Below are 20,490 nucleotides of genomic sequence, written 5' to 3'. Positions count from 1 at the left end.
GTTGTGCTCTTTATAACCCAAATAATATTTTTATTTTTTATTTATTTATTACATAGACTTGGTTTCTCATTTTTGTGAGAGAAATTTGCTCCTAAACATTGAACAAGCATGTCTCCCCCATCTTTTGTAACTCATTACTTGTTTGCTGCATTTTCATTGAATGAATGAATACATATTAAAACTGTCTAAGTTTAAATTATTTTATGAAATTTCAGTGTATGTTTGGAGTCTATGTAGCATAGCTCAATCTGTACACAAACAGCTTTGCCTGCTGACTAAGAACATAATAGAAGATTTTATATGTAACAAATAAAGCAAAAATATGAATATTACTATCCAAAATTATATACTACCTGACCAAACGTATCAGTGCAAAGAGGAAATTGGCAGTTCCAGAAAAAGCATCCTTTCTTTATTTGATTTTTATTAAAATAATATTATAAAAGGAAAGTTGCTACTCACCATACAGCGGAGATGCTCAGTCATAGATAGGCACAACAAAAAGATCTCTCTCTCTCTCTCTCTCTCTCTCTCTCTCTCTCTCTCTCTCTCTCTCTCTCTCTCTCTCTCACACACACACACACACACACACACACACACACACACACACACACACACACACACACAAACAAGCAAATGCAATTCACATACACATGACTGCTGTCTCTGGAACTGAAGCCACACTGAGTGTGGTTTCAGTTGCCAGAGACTGAAGTCATGTTTGTGCATGTGTGTGTGTGTGTGTGTGTGTGTGTGTGTGTGTGTGTGTGTGTGTGTGTCATCTATTTTTGATGAAGGTCATACTGGCTGAAAACTTATTTGTGACAGTCTTTTTGATGTGCCTATCTGCAACTCAGCATTTCTATTCTGGCAGAGATGAATGGGGAGTTGTTCACACCCTAGCAATAATATGGGCAGTGGGGAGATACAGTGACATAAGTGCTTCAACAAAGGGAAGATTGTTATGGCCTAGCGCCTGGGCATAAGCATCTGAGAAACAGTGATGCTGGTTGCTTGTTTGTGTGCTACTGTCGCGAGCATTCATGGAAAGTGATCAAAAGACTCTGAAACTGTAAGTAGGCTCAAGCTGTTGGACATCCATTTCTCATCACGGAACATGGAGGTTGGAGGCTTTCACACTGTAAAACAGGACAGACAGTGATCTATGGCACAGATACAGAACACAATGCTGGTGCAAGAAAAAGTATTTCAGACGTGCACATAGTCGAACATGGGATGTTGCATCAGACAAAACCTATAGATTCCCATGTCATCCCAGTAACATCATCAGTTAGGAATATAGTGGGCAAGAGATCATCATGACTGGATCATGGATTAATGGAAATGTGTTGCTTGGTTGGGTGATGTATGTTTCTTGATATACTAGATACACCATAATCCAGGTGGACAACTACTTGAAACATGCACTGAGCCAATGGATGCAGGCCAGTGGGTGAAGTATTATGCTATGGGGGACATTCACATTCATTTCCATGGGGTCTGGGATAGTAATCAAAGCTACGATGATAGCTATGGACCATCTGCACTCTTTCATGTTCAATATCTTCTCCAATGGAGGTCGCATCTTCCAGCTAGATAACTGTCCTTGTCACAAGGCCAGAATACGCTAGTGAACTCACACTTATTTCTTAGCAACCAAATGCCCCTCATCTGAACCTGATGGAAAACACCTACAATGCTAGCATATGCCAGCTCTGCGACTACAAACAACTGGCTCATAATTTACTGGAAATGTGTGAACTGTGCTAGGCATCTGGTTCCATACACTTCCAGAAACTTACCAAGGACTTGCTGAATCAACTCCATGCAGAACTGCTACTGTATTGCATTCTAAGTGTGGACCTCAATGCTATTAAGTAGGTGCTCATACTATGGCTCTTCAGTGTGTGACAATTACAACAAATTTATGCTAGCACATACACAACACACACAACTTGGTAATTGTAGTCAGTTACACATTTTCATGTTCCATAGATCATTTGAATGATTCTTGCTTCAAAATGATGTGGAATGAATAAGTTTACAGGATATGTATCCATGATTATTGTTAACATTAACAGCTGCATTATTTTTTTAGTCCTTCTCACACAATTACAGTTACAAAAAGGTCTTTTTTCTAGTTATCAGTTTTTAAGTAGAAATTTATCATTGGAATAGATGTTGTCCAGGAGAAATTATTTTAAGTTAGATTTAAATCTTATTTTGCTACCTGTCAGGCATTTTATGGCAATGGACAAGTGACCCAAAATTTTTGTTGCTGCTTATTGAACTCCTTTCTGAATCACTGACAGCTTTAATAATGGGTAATAAAGTTCATTTTTTCCTCTGTTGTTCTATGTAGATACAGGCATCTCTGTTTGCAAGTTCTGCAGGACAGCTTTTGTGTAGTTTATAAGACAGTAGATGAGCTGCAGGCAGAAGTAAAGCTGTGAGGAAGTGTAATGAACTGTGCTTGGGTAGCTCACTATATAAAGCACTTGCTCATGAAAGGCAAAAGGCCTGAGTTCAAGTCTTGGTTCAACAAATAGTTTTAATCTGCCAAGAATTTTGGTATCAGTGCTCATTCTGCTGCAGAGTGAAAATTTCATTCAATCAATTTCTTATCAGCTAATAATTAAGTAAATTGTCATCTTCAATCCGAATATGGCAGTTTTTCTGGAAAGATGTTACTTTTGGATATAGGTGTATATAATAAGAATTTAACAGTTGGTGGAAGATTTGTATCAATATTAATGAGTGAGGAAGGTAAATAGTATTGTAAGAATGTGAAGCTTGTGTACTATTACAAAGAATTATACATTTTCATAAGCAGCTGAGGTCCATGAATATTGCTGTAGTGATTTGCACCTCCATGATATGGGTGGCACATATCTTTTATGATCTCTTACTACTAGTCAGCTAGTTTCATGTTCCATGGATCATTTCCACTATAAATCGTATGGTAAGGAATGAGTCTTTCTACTTTCACATGGCAAATTAATTTATAAATATGAGTACACACTGAGCAGTTAGTAATTACTACCCACTATCTTTTACATATTACACTAATATAAATTATTCTATAGAACAGAAGGAGTTGTTAAGGAGAAACTTTCTTAGTTTGTTTTTAAATTGTACTTTGCTGTTTGCCAGACACACGAAGTTTTCATCACTTTAGTTGTAGCATTGTGCACTCCGTTTTACGCTAAAGGCACCCTTAATATGTAGTAATGAATGTCATTTTTGCTTCTGGTATTGTGATTATGTGCATCATTATTTACCCAATCGATTAAACAGATGTCTTCAAGGTGATCATGGATGAGCACCATATATTATTCTTACAGCAAATTTTTGAGCAATAAAGACTTTTTTTCCTTAAAGATGAGTTACTCCAGAATGGCATTAATGAATGAAAATACACTCCTGGAAATTGAAATAAGAACACCGTGAATTCATTGTCCCAGGAAGGGGAAACTTTATTGACACATTCCTGGGGTAAGATACATCACATGATCACACTGACAGAACCACAGGCACATAGACACAGGCAACAGAGCATGCACAATGTCGGCACTAGTACAGTGTATATCCACCTTTCGCAGCAATGCAGGCTGCTATTCTCCCATGGAGACAATCGTAGAGATGCTGGATGTAGTCCTGTGGAACGGCTTGCCATGCCATTTCCACCTGGCGCCTCAGTTGGACCAGCGTTCGTGCTGGATGTGCAGACCGCGTGAGACGACGCTTCATCCAGTCCCAAACATGCTCAATGGGGGACAGATCCGGAGATCTTGCTGGCCAGGGTAGTTGACTTACACCTTCTAGAGCACGTTGGGTCGCACGGGATACATGCGGACGTGCATTGTCCTGTTGGAACAGCAAGTTCCCTTGCCGGTCTAGGAATGGTAGAACGATGGGTTCGATGACGGTTTGGATGTACCGTGCACTATTCAGTGTCCCCTCGACGATCACCAGTGGTGTACGGCCAGTGTAGGAGATCGCTCCCCACACCATGATGCCGGGTGTTGGCCCTGTGTGCCTCGGTCGTATGCAGTCCTGATTGTGGCGCTCACCTGCACGGCGCCAAACACGCATACGACCATCATTGGCACCAAGGCAGAAGCGACTCTCATCGCTGAAGACGACACGTCTCCATTCGTCCCTCCATTCACGCCTGTCGCGACACCACTGGAGGCGGGCTGCACGACGTTGGGGCGTGAGCGGAAGACGGCCTAACGGTGTGCGGGACCGTAGCCCGGCTTCATGGAGACGGTTGCGAATGGTCCTCGCCGATACCCCAGGAGCAACAGTGTCCCTAATTTGCTGGGAAGTGGCGGTGCGGTCCCCTACGGCACTGCGTAGGATCCTACGGTCTTGGCGTGCATCTGTGCGTCGCTGCGGTCCGGTCCCAGGTCGACGGGCACGTGCACCTTCCGCCGACCACTGGCGACAACATCGATATACTGTGGAGACCTCACGCCCCACGTGTTGAGCAATTCGGTGGTACGTCCACCCGGCCTCCCGCATGCCCACTATATGCCCTCGCTCAAAGTCCGTCAACTGCACATACGGTTCACGTCCACGCTGTCGCGGCATGCTACCAGTGTTAAAGACTGCGATGGAGCTCCGTATGCCACGGCAAACTGGCTGACACTGATGGCGGCGGTGCACAAATGCTGCGCAGCTAGCGCCATTCGACGGCCAACACCGCGGTTCCTGGTGTGTCCGCTGTGCCGTGCGTGTGATCATTGCTTGTACAGCCCTCTCGCAGTGTCCGGAGCAAGTATGGTGGGTCTGACACACCGGTGTCAATGTGTTCTTTTTTCCATTTCCAGGAGTGTATTTAACGTACATCAACATACTGATTTATCTCTTCTTTGGATTTGCAATGATTTTAATTGCAAATGTGGTTGATCTAAGTTATTTTAAGAGTTCCAAATTGCATTTTTCCCATTGAAATTCTCATCAATATGGACACCTAAAAAATTTGGAGTTTTCACCATAATTATTATTTCCTTGTCATGTACACTTATTGTTAGTGTAGTACCCACAGATGTGCAGAACTAAATATGTTGTGTCTTTTTAAAACTGAACATTGTAATGAATCATCCTCCTCTAACATTATCTTTTTTTATAGAGATAACCAATACCATGTGTACTATCGATTCTTGCATAGCTTAAAATTACCTCAGCTGTTTCCCTAAAAGAATTCATATGATTTTGTATAAAATGTATTATATTTCAAGCTAAAATGTATAAAAAAGAAATTAATGTGTTACAATTGATATGTACTAACACTTAAAATTACTCTTCTATTACGACTAATTGAAAATATCAAATTTGTGGCGTACTTAAAATTCGTATTATTAATTTCACAATCTAATGCTAATTGTTAAATTTATTTTCAGACTCAGTTATAAAATAATGTTATATCTTGGTGATGATTCTCCTGGTGAAGAGAAAGTTTATAAACTCTTTTGCTTTGTAAACTCTTTGGAATATAGTTAGTTCCACAGAATGTAAGTAGTGGGGGGGGGGGGGGCGGGGGGGGGGGGGGGGCATGCCTCACATAGAAACAGTTGTATTTTGCTAATCTTGATTAAATTGTAATTTAAATTGTTGTACTGTAGAACTCTTTGAAAATGTATATTAAATTAAGCAAACTCTTCCAAGCTGCATATCAGAACATGTAGGGCAATATGTGGCCCATTTTTTTTTATGTAAGTGTGGGGATTGAGATGTTACGTATGGTAATATCGAACCCAACATTAAGTATTCGCTCGATTATAATGAATTAACTTTATTTTGATCATGTCGGTACAAACACATCCCCTCAAATACAGAGTTCGGAACACACTGAGATCAACAGTTTTCAAAGAAGTTCATTCTCAAAGATGAGGCAGCCGACTCTTGCAGTCAATAACCACCACAGAGCCCCCACCGGTAGTGTGGAGCACTGTAAGGATGATGAGAGGCGTGTGTACACCCGGCCAGCTGATGGCACAGGTGCCCGTGACCGATCATGTTGTGGTAGGCACTAGTGCGAGGCACGATCGGACCGTTTCTCGATGTCTTGGTAGGCACGACCAGTGGAGGGAAGGAGGCATGGAAGGCGTCCACAGGTTGACCGTGCCATGCTGCTGATGGCACGGTGGAAGCAGAAGGCGGCGGCGTGTTGGTCGGGAGAACATCATCATGCTGAGGCCGTGCAGCGCAGTGCGGTTTTGATCCAATCAAAGGTGCGGAGTGCATCAAAGTTGCGATGCGATGTATTGCCAAAGTATTTGCCAGCAAGATTCACAGTAAGTGCAATGTGTCTGGTAACAGTTTGTTATAGGCCGTATGACATAAAGGAGCAAGCATGCTGTGGCTTAACAGGTTGTGTAAGAGATGTTGGATGAGCAACACTCGCGCTAATGATGGAGTTATAGAGGCACTTGATGTCACAGCAGGGGAGAAAACAGCAAGCTGCACATGACTGACCTTGGTGGAGGATGACTTCAGTGTAGACGGAAGCATCACCTCAGAGTCCGTGGACAGTGAGTGTGTTACAGCACTAGATGGCAGGATGTTCCAAGCGGAGTTGACAGTGTTGGTGTTTTGATCTGCAAAACAGCCGTGATCGAAGGTTGGGGGCGTGGCCGTGAGCCCTGTGCATGAGGCATGGTGATGGCGAGAGGCGGTGGAAGGCAGAGGTAGTCGGCAAAACCAAGGACGGAGCAGGAAGGCGATAAGACGTAATGTGAACGTGAAGAAGTCGAATCAGCATATGTAATACTGGTCCATGGCAGAGAGGCAACACAGTTCGATGGAACTGGAGCTGCGTGCGTGCTGTTGCTGTCGGCGCTGTGATCAAGTCATTAGGCTGCAAGCTGCTCACACAAAACAGCTGCACGGTCGTGTGTCGGAGCGGAAAGATGCTCACTCGTCGAAGCAGAAATGGCAGATGTGTTGGTCGTACATTGCGGAGGTAGTGAAGAGGGCGGCAAAGCAAGCGGCACTGGAATATGGCTGGTTATGCCGTGGTACTGAAACGAAGTGTCTGGAACTACCAAGGAAAGGTGGCAGCGGCGTAAATAAGTTGCTTGTATTACATCAGTAACGTAGAATTTCCACTTGAGGCAGCGTGATAATGACAGTTGTGTCATCTGGGACACAGATCCATGTAGCGTGATTGTCAGGGTATTAGTTGTAGCTGGCAGTAATGGCAAAGGATCATCAGCAGTCGCAGGCGGAACAATGACAGGACCATCTCGTTGCATGTCGTGCTCAGTCGGTGTCGGCTGCAGCATGTGTAACTGATCTTGTACCGACAAGTTCTTATGTCGCAATTTGCTCACGTAGCTGTTGCAGTTGTTCAGGTGAAAATGTATGTCATGAAGCAGTCTGCTGTGTATCACTGAGTAAGATGGGGTCGAAATCAGAATCTGTCTCTATCAAAGGGTAACCTGGCGTACAAGACAAGGTCGGCGGCACAGTATTGATGTAACAGTTCGAGTAGAAGTGATCGTGTGTGCGATCACGAATGTGAAACTCAGTACTCGGCAGTGGTGGAGTGAGAACATGTTCACTGCTGTATGAAGCATTGATACGGCTGAAATCGTCTTCTGGGGTGGGTGAACAAGTTGCGGGTGCGATCGAGTAGTGAACGGCCAGGTGGTAAGCGTGCATAGTGTCGGCAAGTTGTTGACAAGATACGGGTGCGGTAGCTGTGGCAGGATCGTACATCAGACAGCTGTTTGTTTTGACTGGGTCAAGGTCAGTGAGCCAGCAGGTGGCAGCCGTGACGTCGCTGTCAGTAGCGGTCGAGCAGAGTCGGTGCGGCTCGGGTGCTGTGTAGAGGCAGGCATGGCACGTCCAATGTTGCACTGAGAAACAGCCGGCATTATCGTTGGTGTAATTGGTGCATTGTTGTTGATCGGTAGGATGTCCTTGATGAAATTGTTCCTGTGAATTCAACGAGGCACACGATTTAGCCGTAGTTCAGAGTTCGTGCAAACTGGGATTTGCAACATAGTCCCCCTTTGTTGCAGTCCACTGTTTGGCATGATTGTCCGATGTTGAAGCACTGCACAAAATTAATTCATTACACAAAAGCAAGTTAAAATAGTCCAAATTAATCGGCAAAGGAGCACTGCACTGTCCGGAAGTGAAATTACTGATGCATTGAGTGGGTTTCGACGTACAATGTGTGCACCTCGGTCACATTGTCGATATGTGAGAAGGTGACGAAAGTTACCAAAAAGCACGATTTACACACTAATTACACTTCCTGTACACTGCATCCAGATGCAGCATGATGCGAAGTCGATGGATGTAGAAATCCGACAAAGGGTTGCTGCATTGTTTGTCCATGGCGATGTTCCAGTACACATTTCTAGTGTCATAAGCTGTGTTCATGAGCGTCAGGGTCACCAGTGTGGAGATTGAGATGTTACGTATGATAATATCAAACCCAACATTAAGTATTCACTCGTTTATAAGTAATTAACTTTATTTTGATCATGTCTGTACAAACACATCCACTCGAATCCAGTGTACAGAACACACTAAGATCAACAGTTTTCAAAGAAGTTCATTCTCAAAGATGAGGCGGTCAACTTTTGCAGTCGATAACCGCCACATAAGTAACAGAAATCATATACTCAATTTTAATTTTTATTTTGTAAATCTTACATTTAACAATGCATTCAACTGTTTAGCTTTACATTAAAGGAAGTGGTGCATGAGCCATGTCAGTCAGTGAAGATATAGTAGTCAAAGACAGTCAGAAAGAGAGTCAGTCAGTGGGTCTGCTTCACTGACTTTCAGAAGCTGTTTGTGTGACACTCTTTCAGAGGCTGTCAGATGATAAATGTATCTACCATCAATGTATATACTAATCGATCATAATACAAAACAGGAAAAGTGATAACTCTGCGTTTTATTTAAAACATTAGTACATCAGCAATGTCAAACACTGGGACTTTCTGAAGCAACAACCCCCAAGGATACTGAAGTTGAGTATCTGATCATATGGAACAGCTAAGTTATTATGTGAACTTTTATTAACTGTGATTGAAATTTTCTAGTTTTCATTTGTCTTAATACTTGTAAATGGTGAAGGCCCAAACTATTAAGTTACTCCAATGGTATGCCTGAGAATTCACTATTACCACTACCCAATTATAAATAGAACTATAAAAACTGTATATTTTATTCTCACTCATCATCAGCGATAATAAAAATGCTTCCTTCCTCTCACACATTTAAGGGTGGCATTTTAAACTTCTCTCCTGAATCTACCTCTCTCCTCACCCCCAGCATTCCCCCTACTCCTACCTTCTACATGCTTTCTAAAGTTCATAAACTCAACCATCCAGGACATCACATTGTGGCCAGTTATGTTGTCCACATGACCTACCCACTTATATAAAAGTCATCAACTATTTCCTCCACTGGCTCCCCACAGTCCCTGTTGTCCTGTTTTTCATTATGAATGCCATCTCCTACTGAGACATCCCCAGTGGCCATGACCTTGTTGCTATTGAACACTACACTTTACAATGCCTGACTGACTCCAGACCTACCATTGCCTTCCTGATCACCATGACCAACTATATCCTCACCCACAAATTATTTCTACTTTGAATGGTCACCTACAAAAAAATCAATGGTACAACAATGGGCACCCACATGGCACAATCATATGCCAACCTATTCATGGACCATATAATGGAAACCTTCTTAACCACCCAGAATCCCTAACCCTTCACCTGATTCAGATTCATTGATGACATCTTTGTGATTGGGATTTAAGGTAAGTATACCTTATCCACATTCCTCCAGAACCTCAATATCTTCTCCCTCTTTCACTTCATCTGGTTCTCCTCAATCCAATAAGCCAACTTCCTCAAAATTAACCTCCACCTCAAGATTGACTACATCAGTATTTCCATCCATATCAAACCAACCTACCTTTTACACTACCTCTGCTTGAGCAGTTGCCATCCAGTCCATAACAAGAAGTCTCTTCCATATACCATAGCCATCTGTGGCGGTCACATCTATAGTGATTAACAACCACTTTCTGAGTATACCAATGGTCTCACAGAGGCCTTCACAGACTGAATTTACGCTCCAAACCTTGTCCAGAAACAGATTTGCTGTGCCTTGTCTCTCAGTCACTGACCACCTCCCAAAATACCCACTATCCAGCCACAAAGGAGCACTCCTCTCATGACTCAGTACCACCCAGGACTGGAGCAACAGACTCACAGTCTATGCCAGGGTCTCAAGTACTTTTCATCATGCCCTGAAATGACAAATGTCCTAACCACTATCTTCCCCACCCTTCCCACAATGGTATTCTGCCACCCACCAAACCTGCACAGTATTCTTGCCTGTACCTACTACACACATTTTCCTAACTCCTTGCCTTATAGTCATATCCCTGCAATATACCTAGATGCAACACCTGTCCCATACATCCTCCCACTACTACGTACTCCAGTCTTATCATAGGCATCTCCTACCCCATCAGAGGCATGGCCAGCTGCGAAAGCAGCCATGTGATCTATCAACTAAGCTGCAACCACTGTGCTGCTTTCTACATGAGCATAACAGCTAACGAGCTGCCTTTTTGGATGAATGGCTGCCATCAAACAGTGGAAAGGGATAGCTGGAGCCACCCAGTTGTTGAACATGCTGTCCAACATAACATGCTCCACTTTAATGATTTAATGGCTGCTTCACAGCTCATGTCATCTGAATTCTTCCTATCAACTCCAGTTTTTCTGAACTGCACTCGTGGGAACTCTCCCTACAACTTATCCTTCATTTCAACAACCCCATCCCCACTCCCCCCTCCACCCCCTTTGCCTACATGTTTGTTAGCACCTGTCTCCAACATACCTGTCCTCTTTCCTGCCTCCACTCCACTGCACACATTTTTTACTCCACCAATGTACATACAAGCTACAAGTCCTTTTCTACTTTCACATTTTTCCTCTCCTACCCACCCCACCCATGACAGCCTCTCAATGCTTCATTAACAGCCCTACTATGTCTTGAGCAATTCCCTTTATGCTGCACCAGGTGGCACTATTATTTCCACATGTCCATATTTTGCCATTCCTCCCCCAACCCATCACATGCCGCCTTCCTACCCCACCACTCATCCTAGCAAATTTGTGCTCTGTCAGATGCAGTTGTAGTCAGGCTCTAGCTCTTGTGACAGTTGCTGCGAGTGTGTGATTTGTGCTTGTGTGAAAGTGTATTCTGTTGGAGAATAAGGACTTAGTACAAAAGATTTAATATTTTAGCAGTCTTTTTCATTGTGTCTGTCTGTAACCCAAGGCCTCTTCTATATGGTAAATATCAATCAGCCTTCTCCATATTGTTGTTAAACTTAATATAAGGAAACTAGATGCCAATGTTTATTTACATCTACATGATGTGCATAACAGAAGATATGTCTCATTGTACTAGTTATTAGGGGTTTTTGCATTCCATTCTGGTATCAAACATGGGAGTAATGACTGCTCAAACACCTCTATGTGCTCTATAATTAGTCTTAATAATGTCTTCATTATCTTTATGGGAATGATACACAGATTGTCGTAGTATAATCGAGAATTTCTCATTTATGGCTGGTCCTTCAAACTCTGTAGGCAGGCTTTTGTGGGATAGTTTGTGTATCAATGTGTAATGATGCTCTCCAAAACAAATTTTTGATCATTCCTGTTGCCCTTCTTTTGGAATGTCATATGAGAAAAGTAAAGTGGGGGTTAGCATGAGAGACATTTTTGGAATGTGTGGCAGATGCTACAGAGGTCATTCTGACTGAGATATCTCCTTATATTTGAGCTCAGAATATGCTCTAAGATTCTACAATTAATGAATGTCAAGGATACTGGGCAGTAGTTTTGTGATCACTTCTGCTACCCTTCTTGAAGATGGATGGAATGTGCATTTTCTTCCTGCTGTATTACTGAGCAGAGCTTTTTTGTTTGAGGGATTAACGGTATAGTTTAGCTAAAAGAAAATCTGATAGGGATCCCATTAGACCCAGTGTATATTTGTTGTTGCAGGTTTTGAAATGATATATAAATCCATGGGTCTATTAAAAACAGTGATTAATTGAGAATAAAAGAATATATACGTAACATAATGCAGAAAAAAGGAAAAAGATCATACTGTTGCAAATAATATTTGTTTCTTTAACCAGATAAGATATTTCATCATCTAGAAAGAGGAAACAAGATGGTGTTAAGTGTGACAGTTACACAGATTTCTTATTAAGGTAAACTGAGAAAAATATTGCTTGCCTTTAAATTGATTATGTGAATGACTCACTTATTTACACTCCAATAATTTAATGTTATATTTCAATTTTCTCTTTTATAAAATTATGCACCATATTGCCTGTAAAACTAATACTGTGTCACATTTTAATTTTGTTTAACTTCAGTCTTTTTGCTCATGTGTCATCATAGTAATCTTCTTTTCAGTTTTATTGTGATGGGAAATAATGAGACTGAATCTCAGATAAATACCTCTGGGCTGAAAATATTCAGATACAGGCAGTCTTCAGATCCCATTATATTGTCTGTAGAGACCAACTGTATGCATCTTTCAGGTGTCTGCAGAGCATCCTTCCTTTCAGTCCACGGGGTTAGAGGCACTGGGGGCTGTATTTGCAATAAACATAGATCACAATCATGAATTCAAATTATTGGTTGTATGAAACTGTATCAGTATCAGGTATTCTAACAAACAAAACAAAAATTAGACACAATGATGAATCATGAAAGCTTTCAAGGATTAACTGCTATCCAATGAGTACATAATAATACTTCAGCAAAATCTAATTTTTTAACACAAAGAAGAAAAAGTAACCGAGTTTCATACAGGACACAAGAGCTGTGCTCTTTTTTTTTTCTTTATAATAATTTGAATACTCCATTTACTATAATAATTTTTTTCATAAAATGCATCTGGGTTGTAAACTACACCATATAGTAAATTGTTGAACCAATGTTAAGGCTACAATTGCAAATGTCTTTCATCAATAAAAATTATTTTGTATTATCTACATCTATAGTCTACAAATCATTGTGAATTATGTGGCAGAGGGTACAGCCCATAGTACCAGTTATTAGGGTTTTTCCTGTTCCATTCACACATGGAGCATGGGAAGACTCATTGTTTCAGTGCCTCCATAGGTGCTGTAATTAATCTAATCAAGCCTCCACAATCCCAATGGGAATGATAGGTAGGGTGTTGCAGTATATTCCTAGAGTCATCATTTAAAGCTGGAAACTTTGTAAGTAGGCTTTCTCAGGCTAGTTTACATCTATCATCAAGAGTCTGCCAGTACAGTTTCTTTAGCATCTCTGTGGCACACTCTCACAGATCAAACAAACCTGTGACCATCTGTGTCACCCTTCTCTGTTTAGTCCTATTTGGTATGAGACTGATTTCATTTCCCCAGTATCTGACCAATAAATCGAGGTCTGCCACCTGCTTTACCCAAGTCTATCTGGTTATTCCATGTCATATTCCTAAAAAGTGGTATATCCAGGTGTTAGTATGAGCTAACTGATTCCACCTTGACTCATTAATATTGCAGTCATAGGATAGTTGGTTTTTTCACTTTGTGAAGTGCACAATTTCGCATATCCAAGCATTTAAAGCAAGTTGCTCAGCTTTGCACCACTTTGAAATCTTATCAAGATCTGACTGAATTTTTATGCAGCTTCTTACAGACAGTACTTCATAATAGACAGCTGCATCATCCACAAAAAGTCTGAGGTTACTATTAATATTGTCTGCAAGGTTATTAAGCAAAGGGTCCCAATGCACTTCCTCGGGCACACCCTAAGTTACTTCTACATCTGTTGGTACTCTCCGTCCAAGATAACTTGCTGCACTCTCCCTACCTGATGTGGTACAGAGTGAAATGCTCTTTGGAAATCAAGAAATATTGCATCTACTTGACTGCCTTGATCCCAAGCTTCCAGTTTGTCATTTGAAAAAAGAGCGAGTTGGGTTTCACATGATCGATGTTCTCAGAATCCTTGATGGTTGGCATGCAGGAGGTTATTCTGTTCAAGATACTTATTTATACTTGAGCACAAATATGTTCTAAGGCTCCATAAGAAATCATTGTCAAGAATATTGGATGGCAGTTCTGTGCTTCACTTCTACTACCAATCTTGTAAATGGATTTGACCTGTACTTTCTTCTGACAACTGGGCACAGTTTTTTTTGTCTGAGGGATAGTTAAAGGAGGGGCTAACTCAGCCAAAAATTCAATATAGAATCTGATAAGGGTTCAATTGGGCCCTGGAACTTTGTTTGATTTTTATTATTTCAGTTGTTTCTCAGCTGTTTCTCAGAACCACTGGAACTAACACTTACTTCAGTCATCTTTTCAGTAGTATGAGGATTAAATTGGGACAACTCTCCTTGATTTTCCTTTGTAAAAGAATATTTTAAAATGGAGTTAAGCATCTCTGCTTTTGCTTTGCAATCCTTGATTTCAGTTCATGTCTCATCCATTTGTAACTGAGCACTAACTTCAGTGCCACTAACAGCCTTAGCATATGGCCAGAATGTCTTTTGAAATCACAATTAAATGAAGACCCTAAGCTGTCAACAGGTGTAGATATACCGTATTTACTCGAATCCAAGCCGCACTTTTTTTCCAGTTTTTGTAATCCAAAAAACCGCCTGTGGCTTAGAATCGAGTGCAAAGTAAGCGGAAGTTCTGAAAAATGTTGGTAGGTGCCGCCACAACTGACTTCTGCCGTCGAATATACGCATGTAGCGCTGCATGGGCATGCTTTGCAGGCACAAAGATAAATACTAGCGCCAAAACCTCCGGGTCAGTAAACAAATTAAAAAAAAAAAAAAGAAAAAAAAAGGATGAAAGACGAGCCTTCTTCTCCACCCCGAGTTTCGACCACTGCATGCATTTTATACATTATCCAACGAAGTAAATACAAATTCCGTATTGTTCATCTTCGAATGTAGCAGCATTTCAATGTACTACGAAAATCCGACTGGCAAGACTGTTTGGGATGTTTGTCAATATGGCCAACCCTACGTTCTGAATTTTTTCCTACCTGTGAGAAGAGATGGTTGCTTATAGGAACTTTTATGAATTGTGAATCACATACAGTATTTGTGGTGTCACCGCCAGGCACCACACTTGCTAGGTGGTAGCCTTTAAATCGGCCGCGGTCCGGTAGTATACGTCGGACCCGCGTGTCGCCACTGTCAGTGATAGCAGACCAAGCGCCGCCACACGGCAGTTCTAGTCTAGAGAGACTTCCTGGCACTCGCCCCAGTTGTACAGCCGACTTTGCTAGCGATGGTTCACTGACAAATTACGCTCTCATTTGCCGAGAGGATAGTTAGCATAGCCTTCAGCTACATCATTTGCTACGACCTAGCAAGGCGCCATTACCAGTTTATATTGAGATTGTTATTAATGTACCGTCAAGAGCGATGTACACCAACTATAGATTAAAGTTAAGTATTACACCAAATGCATCCATTTTTCTAAGTTCTCAAATACTTGTCCTGTTCCAGACCTCACGCCAGCCTGCGTGAGATTAAACGCGTGCATTTCGGCCTCCTCTAGCAACACGGTGTTGGCTCTTCTGCCAACACTACAGTATTCTCTTCGCCATAAGAATAATACGAATATAAACATTTTGCCGTGTATTCTTTCGTGTTTGTTGCTATCTCATTTAAATCCTGTCTGCCTAATAAACTACGAATCTAGGGTGAGACAACAGCAAACGCGGAAGAATATTCATATCATGTCATGTTTATATTCGTATTATTCTTATGCCTAATAGCGATATAGCCAGAAATGGAGCACGGCAATTGACTAGCTTTTTAAATCTAAGATGACTCTAATTTCTGTGCAGAATGTAATGTACTAAAGAGGCGTCTGCAAAGATTTTCAAACGGAGAAAAATTTTCGCTAAACTCCAGTTCTGAAGGTCTCCTATCAAAAGCAGTCTATTATTTGGTTCTTGTTGATCATTGACAAAGAAAGCAGCAGTGTAAGTAACAACAAATAACAGTCTCTTGCCATTGTTTTGCTAATGAATCGATTCCTCTCTTTTTTTATTGTAAGCGGCGATAGCGCACACGAAAACAAGCCATGCCGCGAGCGGGGACAGGCCGTAAACACTCATTATCAGAATGCGACAAACAATTCATGACACAGTACAGTAATGCATTTTCAGCTTAGAGTGACGTAAACACCTATAACAAACAGAACGGCACTTACCAGATCAAAGCAAAACAAGCAATCAATTCAAACCAGACGAAGCACGTGAAAAAGGAAAGGTACTCGTATATATACGGACGAAGCGCGTGACGCATAACAATGGCTATCTAGCAAAGCTTAACAGCTAAGCTTACGACTCGAACCTACTGTAGCTGTATCGTCATTCATTCGACCTGATTTGTGTCTCATATTACAATGGACCAACTTTGTTTCGATTTGGAGGTGCGGCCTAAAACTTTTCTCTCCCCTTGAATTTCGAGTCTCAAATTTAAGGTGCGGCTTAGATTCGGGAAATTTTTTTTTTCTTGATTTCGGGTCTCATTTCTCAGGTGCGGCTTAGATTCGAGTGCGGCTTAGATTCGAGTAAATACTGTACATCAATGGGGACAGTTAAAAATGTGTGCTCCAACCGGGACTCAAACCCAGGATCTCCTGCTTACATGGCTGATGCTCTATTCATCTGAGCCACAAAGGGCACAGAGGATAGCGCGACTGCAGCGATTTATCCCTTGCACACTCCCTGTGAGACTCACATTCCCAACTTAGTGTCCACTCACTACATTCATAGTGCCCCTACCCACTACACTCATTACTTGTGGCAGACAATCTTGCCAAGTCTCATAAGAGTTTGGCCAATACATGTGCATCTGCACAAAGAAGAAGGTCAATGGCCAGTTAGCCTTAACTATATGAAGATGGTATATGTTCTTTCAGACATGTCCAGAAGAACAGATCCATCAGTGACCATGCAGCTCTCTAGAATGAAATGATAATTAAATAAAGACCCTAATCTGTCAATGGGAATTGATATACATCAACGGGGACAGTTGAAAATGTGTGCCCTGACTGGTACTCGAACCTGGGATCTCCTGTTTATATGGCAGACACTCTATTCATCTGAGCCACTGGGGGCACAGAGGATAGTGCAACTGCAGGGATTTATCCCTTGCACACTCCCCATGAGTCTCACATACCCAACTTAATGTCCACACACTACATTCGTAGTGCCCCTGCCCACTACGCTCATTACTTATGGCAGACAATCTTACCAAGTCCCATAAGAGTTCGGGCAATGCATGTCCATCTGCACAGAAGAAGAAGGCCAATGGCCAGTCAGCCTTAACTATATGAATATGGTATCTCATTCTAGAGAGCTGCATGGTCACTGATGGATCTGTTCTTCCAGACATGTCCGAAAGAACAAATACCATCATCATGTAGAATGTCTTTTGGTTTTGTGAAAAATCATTTGACAATATCCAGCTATGGTAGTCACTGAAGACTTCACATATTGCTGTCTTGACATGCAAATATGTCTCTCTCTACAGTTCTATGCTCTGTTTTACAACTATCATGCAGTAGTCTCTGTTTCTTTAGAAGTTTCTTCACAGTGACTCTATACTATGAAGGATCCCTTCCATTATGAACTGTTCTACTGCGCACATATCTATATAGTGCATGATGAACTAACCATTTAAATTTAATCTATAGTTCCTCTACATGCACCTGTTCTGAGCTAAATGTTCAAATTCATTACTGAGATATGACACTACTGCTTTTTCATCTAGTTTGTTGAACATGTATAGCTTTCTACTTTTTTTAGTTGCCATTTGTACTTTGGTAATCACTGTTGCCACAACTGTTCATGGTCACTGATTGAGGTGGACATCTTCAGAGAGGTCAGATCTATTTGTTGCTTTTAGATCTAATATATTTCTATCAAGAGTTTGGTTCCAAACTATTGGTTCAAAGTAGTTTTCAGAGAAGGCATTTAGTAATGTTCTTCTGGATGTCTTGTCCCCCCCCCCCCCTCCCATTAACAAAATTCTAATGTTCCCAATTCATTTCTGGATGATTAAAGTCTCCAGTGATGATTACAGTATGACTGGGAAACTTATATACAAGGGAACTGAGGTTTTCTTTAAAGTTTACACCAAGACGTGAGTCTGGTGGTCAATAGGCTTATAATTTTATGCCCCCATATGTACTGAGTCTTATCCAAACAGTCTAGCAAGCAGCTTTAATTTCCATCTCAATGAATTTGGATGTCCTGCAACAAATACACCGCCTCCATATCCCATTAGCCTGTCATTTTGATACACACTTAAATTTTCCACAAAAACCTCACTGCTATCAAATTCAGGTTTTAATCAGCTTTCGTACCTAATATTGTATGACCTTCATTGCTTTTCAGAAGAGCTTCAAGCTCCAGCATTTTGCAGTGAAAGCTCTGGCAGTTTACTAGGATTTTAATACTCTCACCTGCAGGTCCATTCCTTTGGATCTTACACTTATCTTAAGTGGACCTGTCTGTAAAGGCTAGCATTCACCCACACTTAAGTACTAATTATGTTAACATTCTGTAAACTGGATTTTCCATGTCATCATGACATATCATGCAATGTGATCCATAGAGGGTGGAACTGTCTCACAATATGTCAAACTACTGGAGCATTAGAACTCTCCAACATACATTCGCATTGTCCTCCCCAATTCCCCAGTTATTCAACCCAAGGTTTGATGAAAACCATGCTGAGGTGTGCATGGTACATGGGAAGATGTGTCATGAACAGAGGCTCAGGAATACTGGGTCACCTCCCTCAATAGTAAGCCTTTGTAGCACCTGGAGCTCTGCGGTGTCGACCTAACAAATCCCCAAAATGGAGAACACAGAATGAAACAAAGCAAAAACTGAGAGGACTGACAAGATCTAAAACACCAAATCATCAGGGTTGGAACTGATGGAAGCTATTTCTGCAGTGGGACAGGGTGATAGACAATTCAAGAAGTGTAAATCATCCCTGAAAAGTTGGACCAGGTCAAGATCTAAACCTTGTTTGGGGCTCAGAAAAAAACAAAAATGTCTCAAAGGATGAAAAATGGAAGGCAAAGAACGGCTCCCTAAACATAAATGGAGATTATTAGCAAGTCTTGAACTTAAGACTTGAAAAAAAAAGACTGCCTCAGAGTGAAGGGGGCAAACAGACCCCTTCTACCTACAAGAGAGGGAACAAGAGAACAAGGGTTAAGTCTAATACTCCCACTTATCAGGATAATCAGATGCAGAAAAAGCTGAGGCATGAAATAGGAAAACAGACCTATGGTACTGCAGTCTCAGTTTTCAGGACAGTGGCTATCCAACAGGGATAAAAGTATGGGAATGGTAGATCAGCTTAATGAAAGGAAGTCCAAGATACCTCCAGAGAGTGGATGAGCTCCTCAGGACTGCAAAAATATCAATTTGCATACTGAAACTTCATAAGGATACTCCTCCAGAGACTCCATTCAGGAAAGTACAGCTGCAGAATCAGGAGGTCTCAACAAAGGACTGGAGGGTAATCAACCAAAAGATTGTACCAGATAGCGAAACCCTTGCGATGGAAGTCAGTGGAGAATCTGTGAGGGCAATATGAGAATGGGACCTGAAATTGTACTTATGGTACATGGTTTACCATCAGGATAATCAAAGACATTAGAAGTGATTATAGTTCCAAGTTAGTGCCTACAGTTGTTAAAGATAAACCTGCAAGAGAGTAAATAGAGAACTGCGACCCTCAGTCATCTTCTGGGAAGACAGGTAATGTTTGTGGCCCTGATCCAGGAACCCTGTTTGTATAAAGGGTGCATATTTTGATCTTCAGAGGAACTGGAAGTAAGTTGGTTCATGCTAGAAATCATGCATTTACATCAAAATAGAATTTCATCCATGCTGATGGCAGACTTTTGTTCCAGGTACTTGGTGACCATCAGGATGAAGCAGCATTAGGAAGGTAGCACAAGTGAAATTGTACTGGACTCAGCTTGCTTTCCTCAAAAGGACAGTGCTCCTCCCTCCCAGGAAGTGAGGAGACTGGTAGACAGCTGTTCAAAGCTGAATGAACAATGGTTGGTTGGTTGTGATGCCAATATCCACAGCCTGATGTGGGGAAGCAATAACACCAACAGTAGAGGTGAGTACTTCCTTGAATATTTACTCAGGAGTAACTTGAAGATCCTGAATAGAGACCTTCAAGAACTTATGAAGGGGAGAAGTAATTTTGGGAAACAAGGTCATGTGACATTGGAGGTAGCCTTATTTGACCGCAAATATCACAAGTTTGAGTCTGAAATAGACTACAGAAATTCCACTAAAGTAAACTTTAGGAAAAACCTAAATTCACACAAATCTTATGTGTATCTAAAATCAAAATTTCAGTAAG

The 20,490-nt window shown here is 41.5% G+C and overlaps 1 protein-coding gene across 1 annotated transcript in view; it reads right to left on the bottom strand.

The window, feature by feature from the left end:
* LOC124775637 (esterase FE4-like) overlaps positions 1 to 20,490 on the bottom strand; it is a 164,768-nt gene that overhangs the window by 108,166 nt on the left and 36,112 nt on the right. Inside the window, exon 4 of the mRNA XM_047250466.1 lies at positions 12,537 to 12,671. Within this exon, the coding sequence (XP_047106422.1) occupies positions 12,537 to 12,671 (135 nt within the window). The remainder of the gene's footprint in view (positions 1 to 12,536; positions 12,672 to 20,490) is intronic.

The sequence above is a fragment of the Schistocerca piceifrons genome, chromosome 2 (genome assembly GCF_021461385.2).
Source record: "Schistocerca piceifrons isolate TAMUIC-IGC-003096 chromosome 2, iqSchPice1.1, whole genome shotgun sequence".
Taxonomy (NCBI): domain Eukaryota; kingdom Metazoa; phylum Arthropoda; class Insecta; order Orthoptera; family Acrididae; genus Schistocerca; species Schistocerca piceifrons.
Note: the sequence above shows the minus strand (reverse complement) of the source record. Positions and strands in the feature narration are given on the sequence as shown.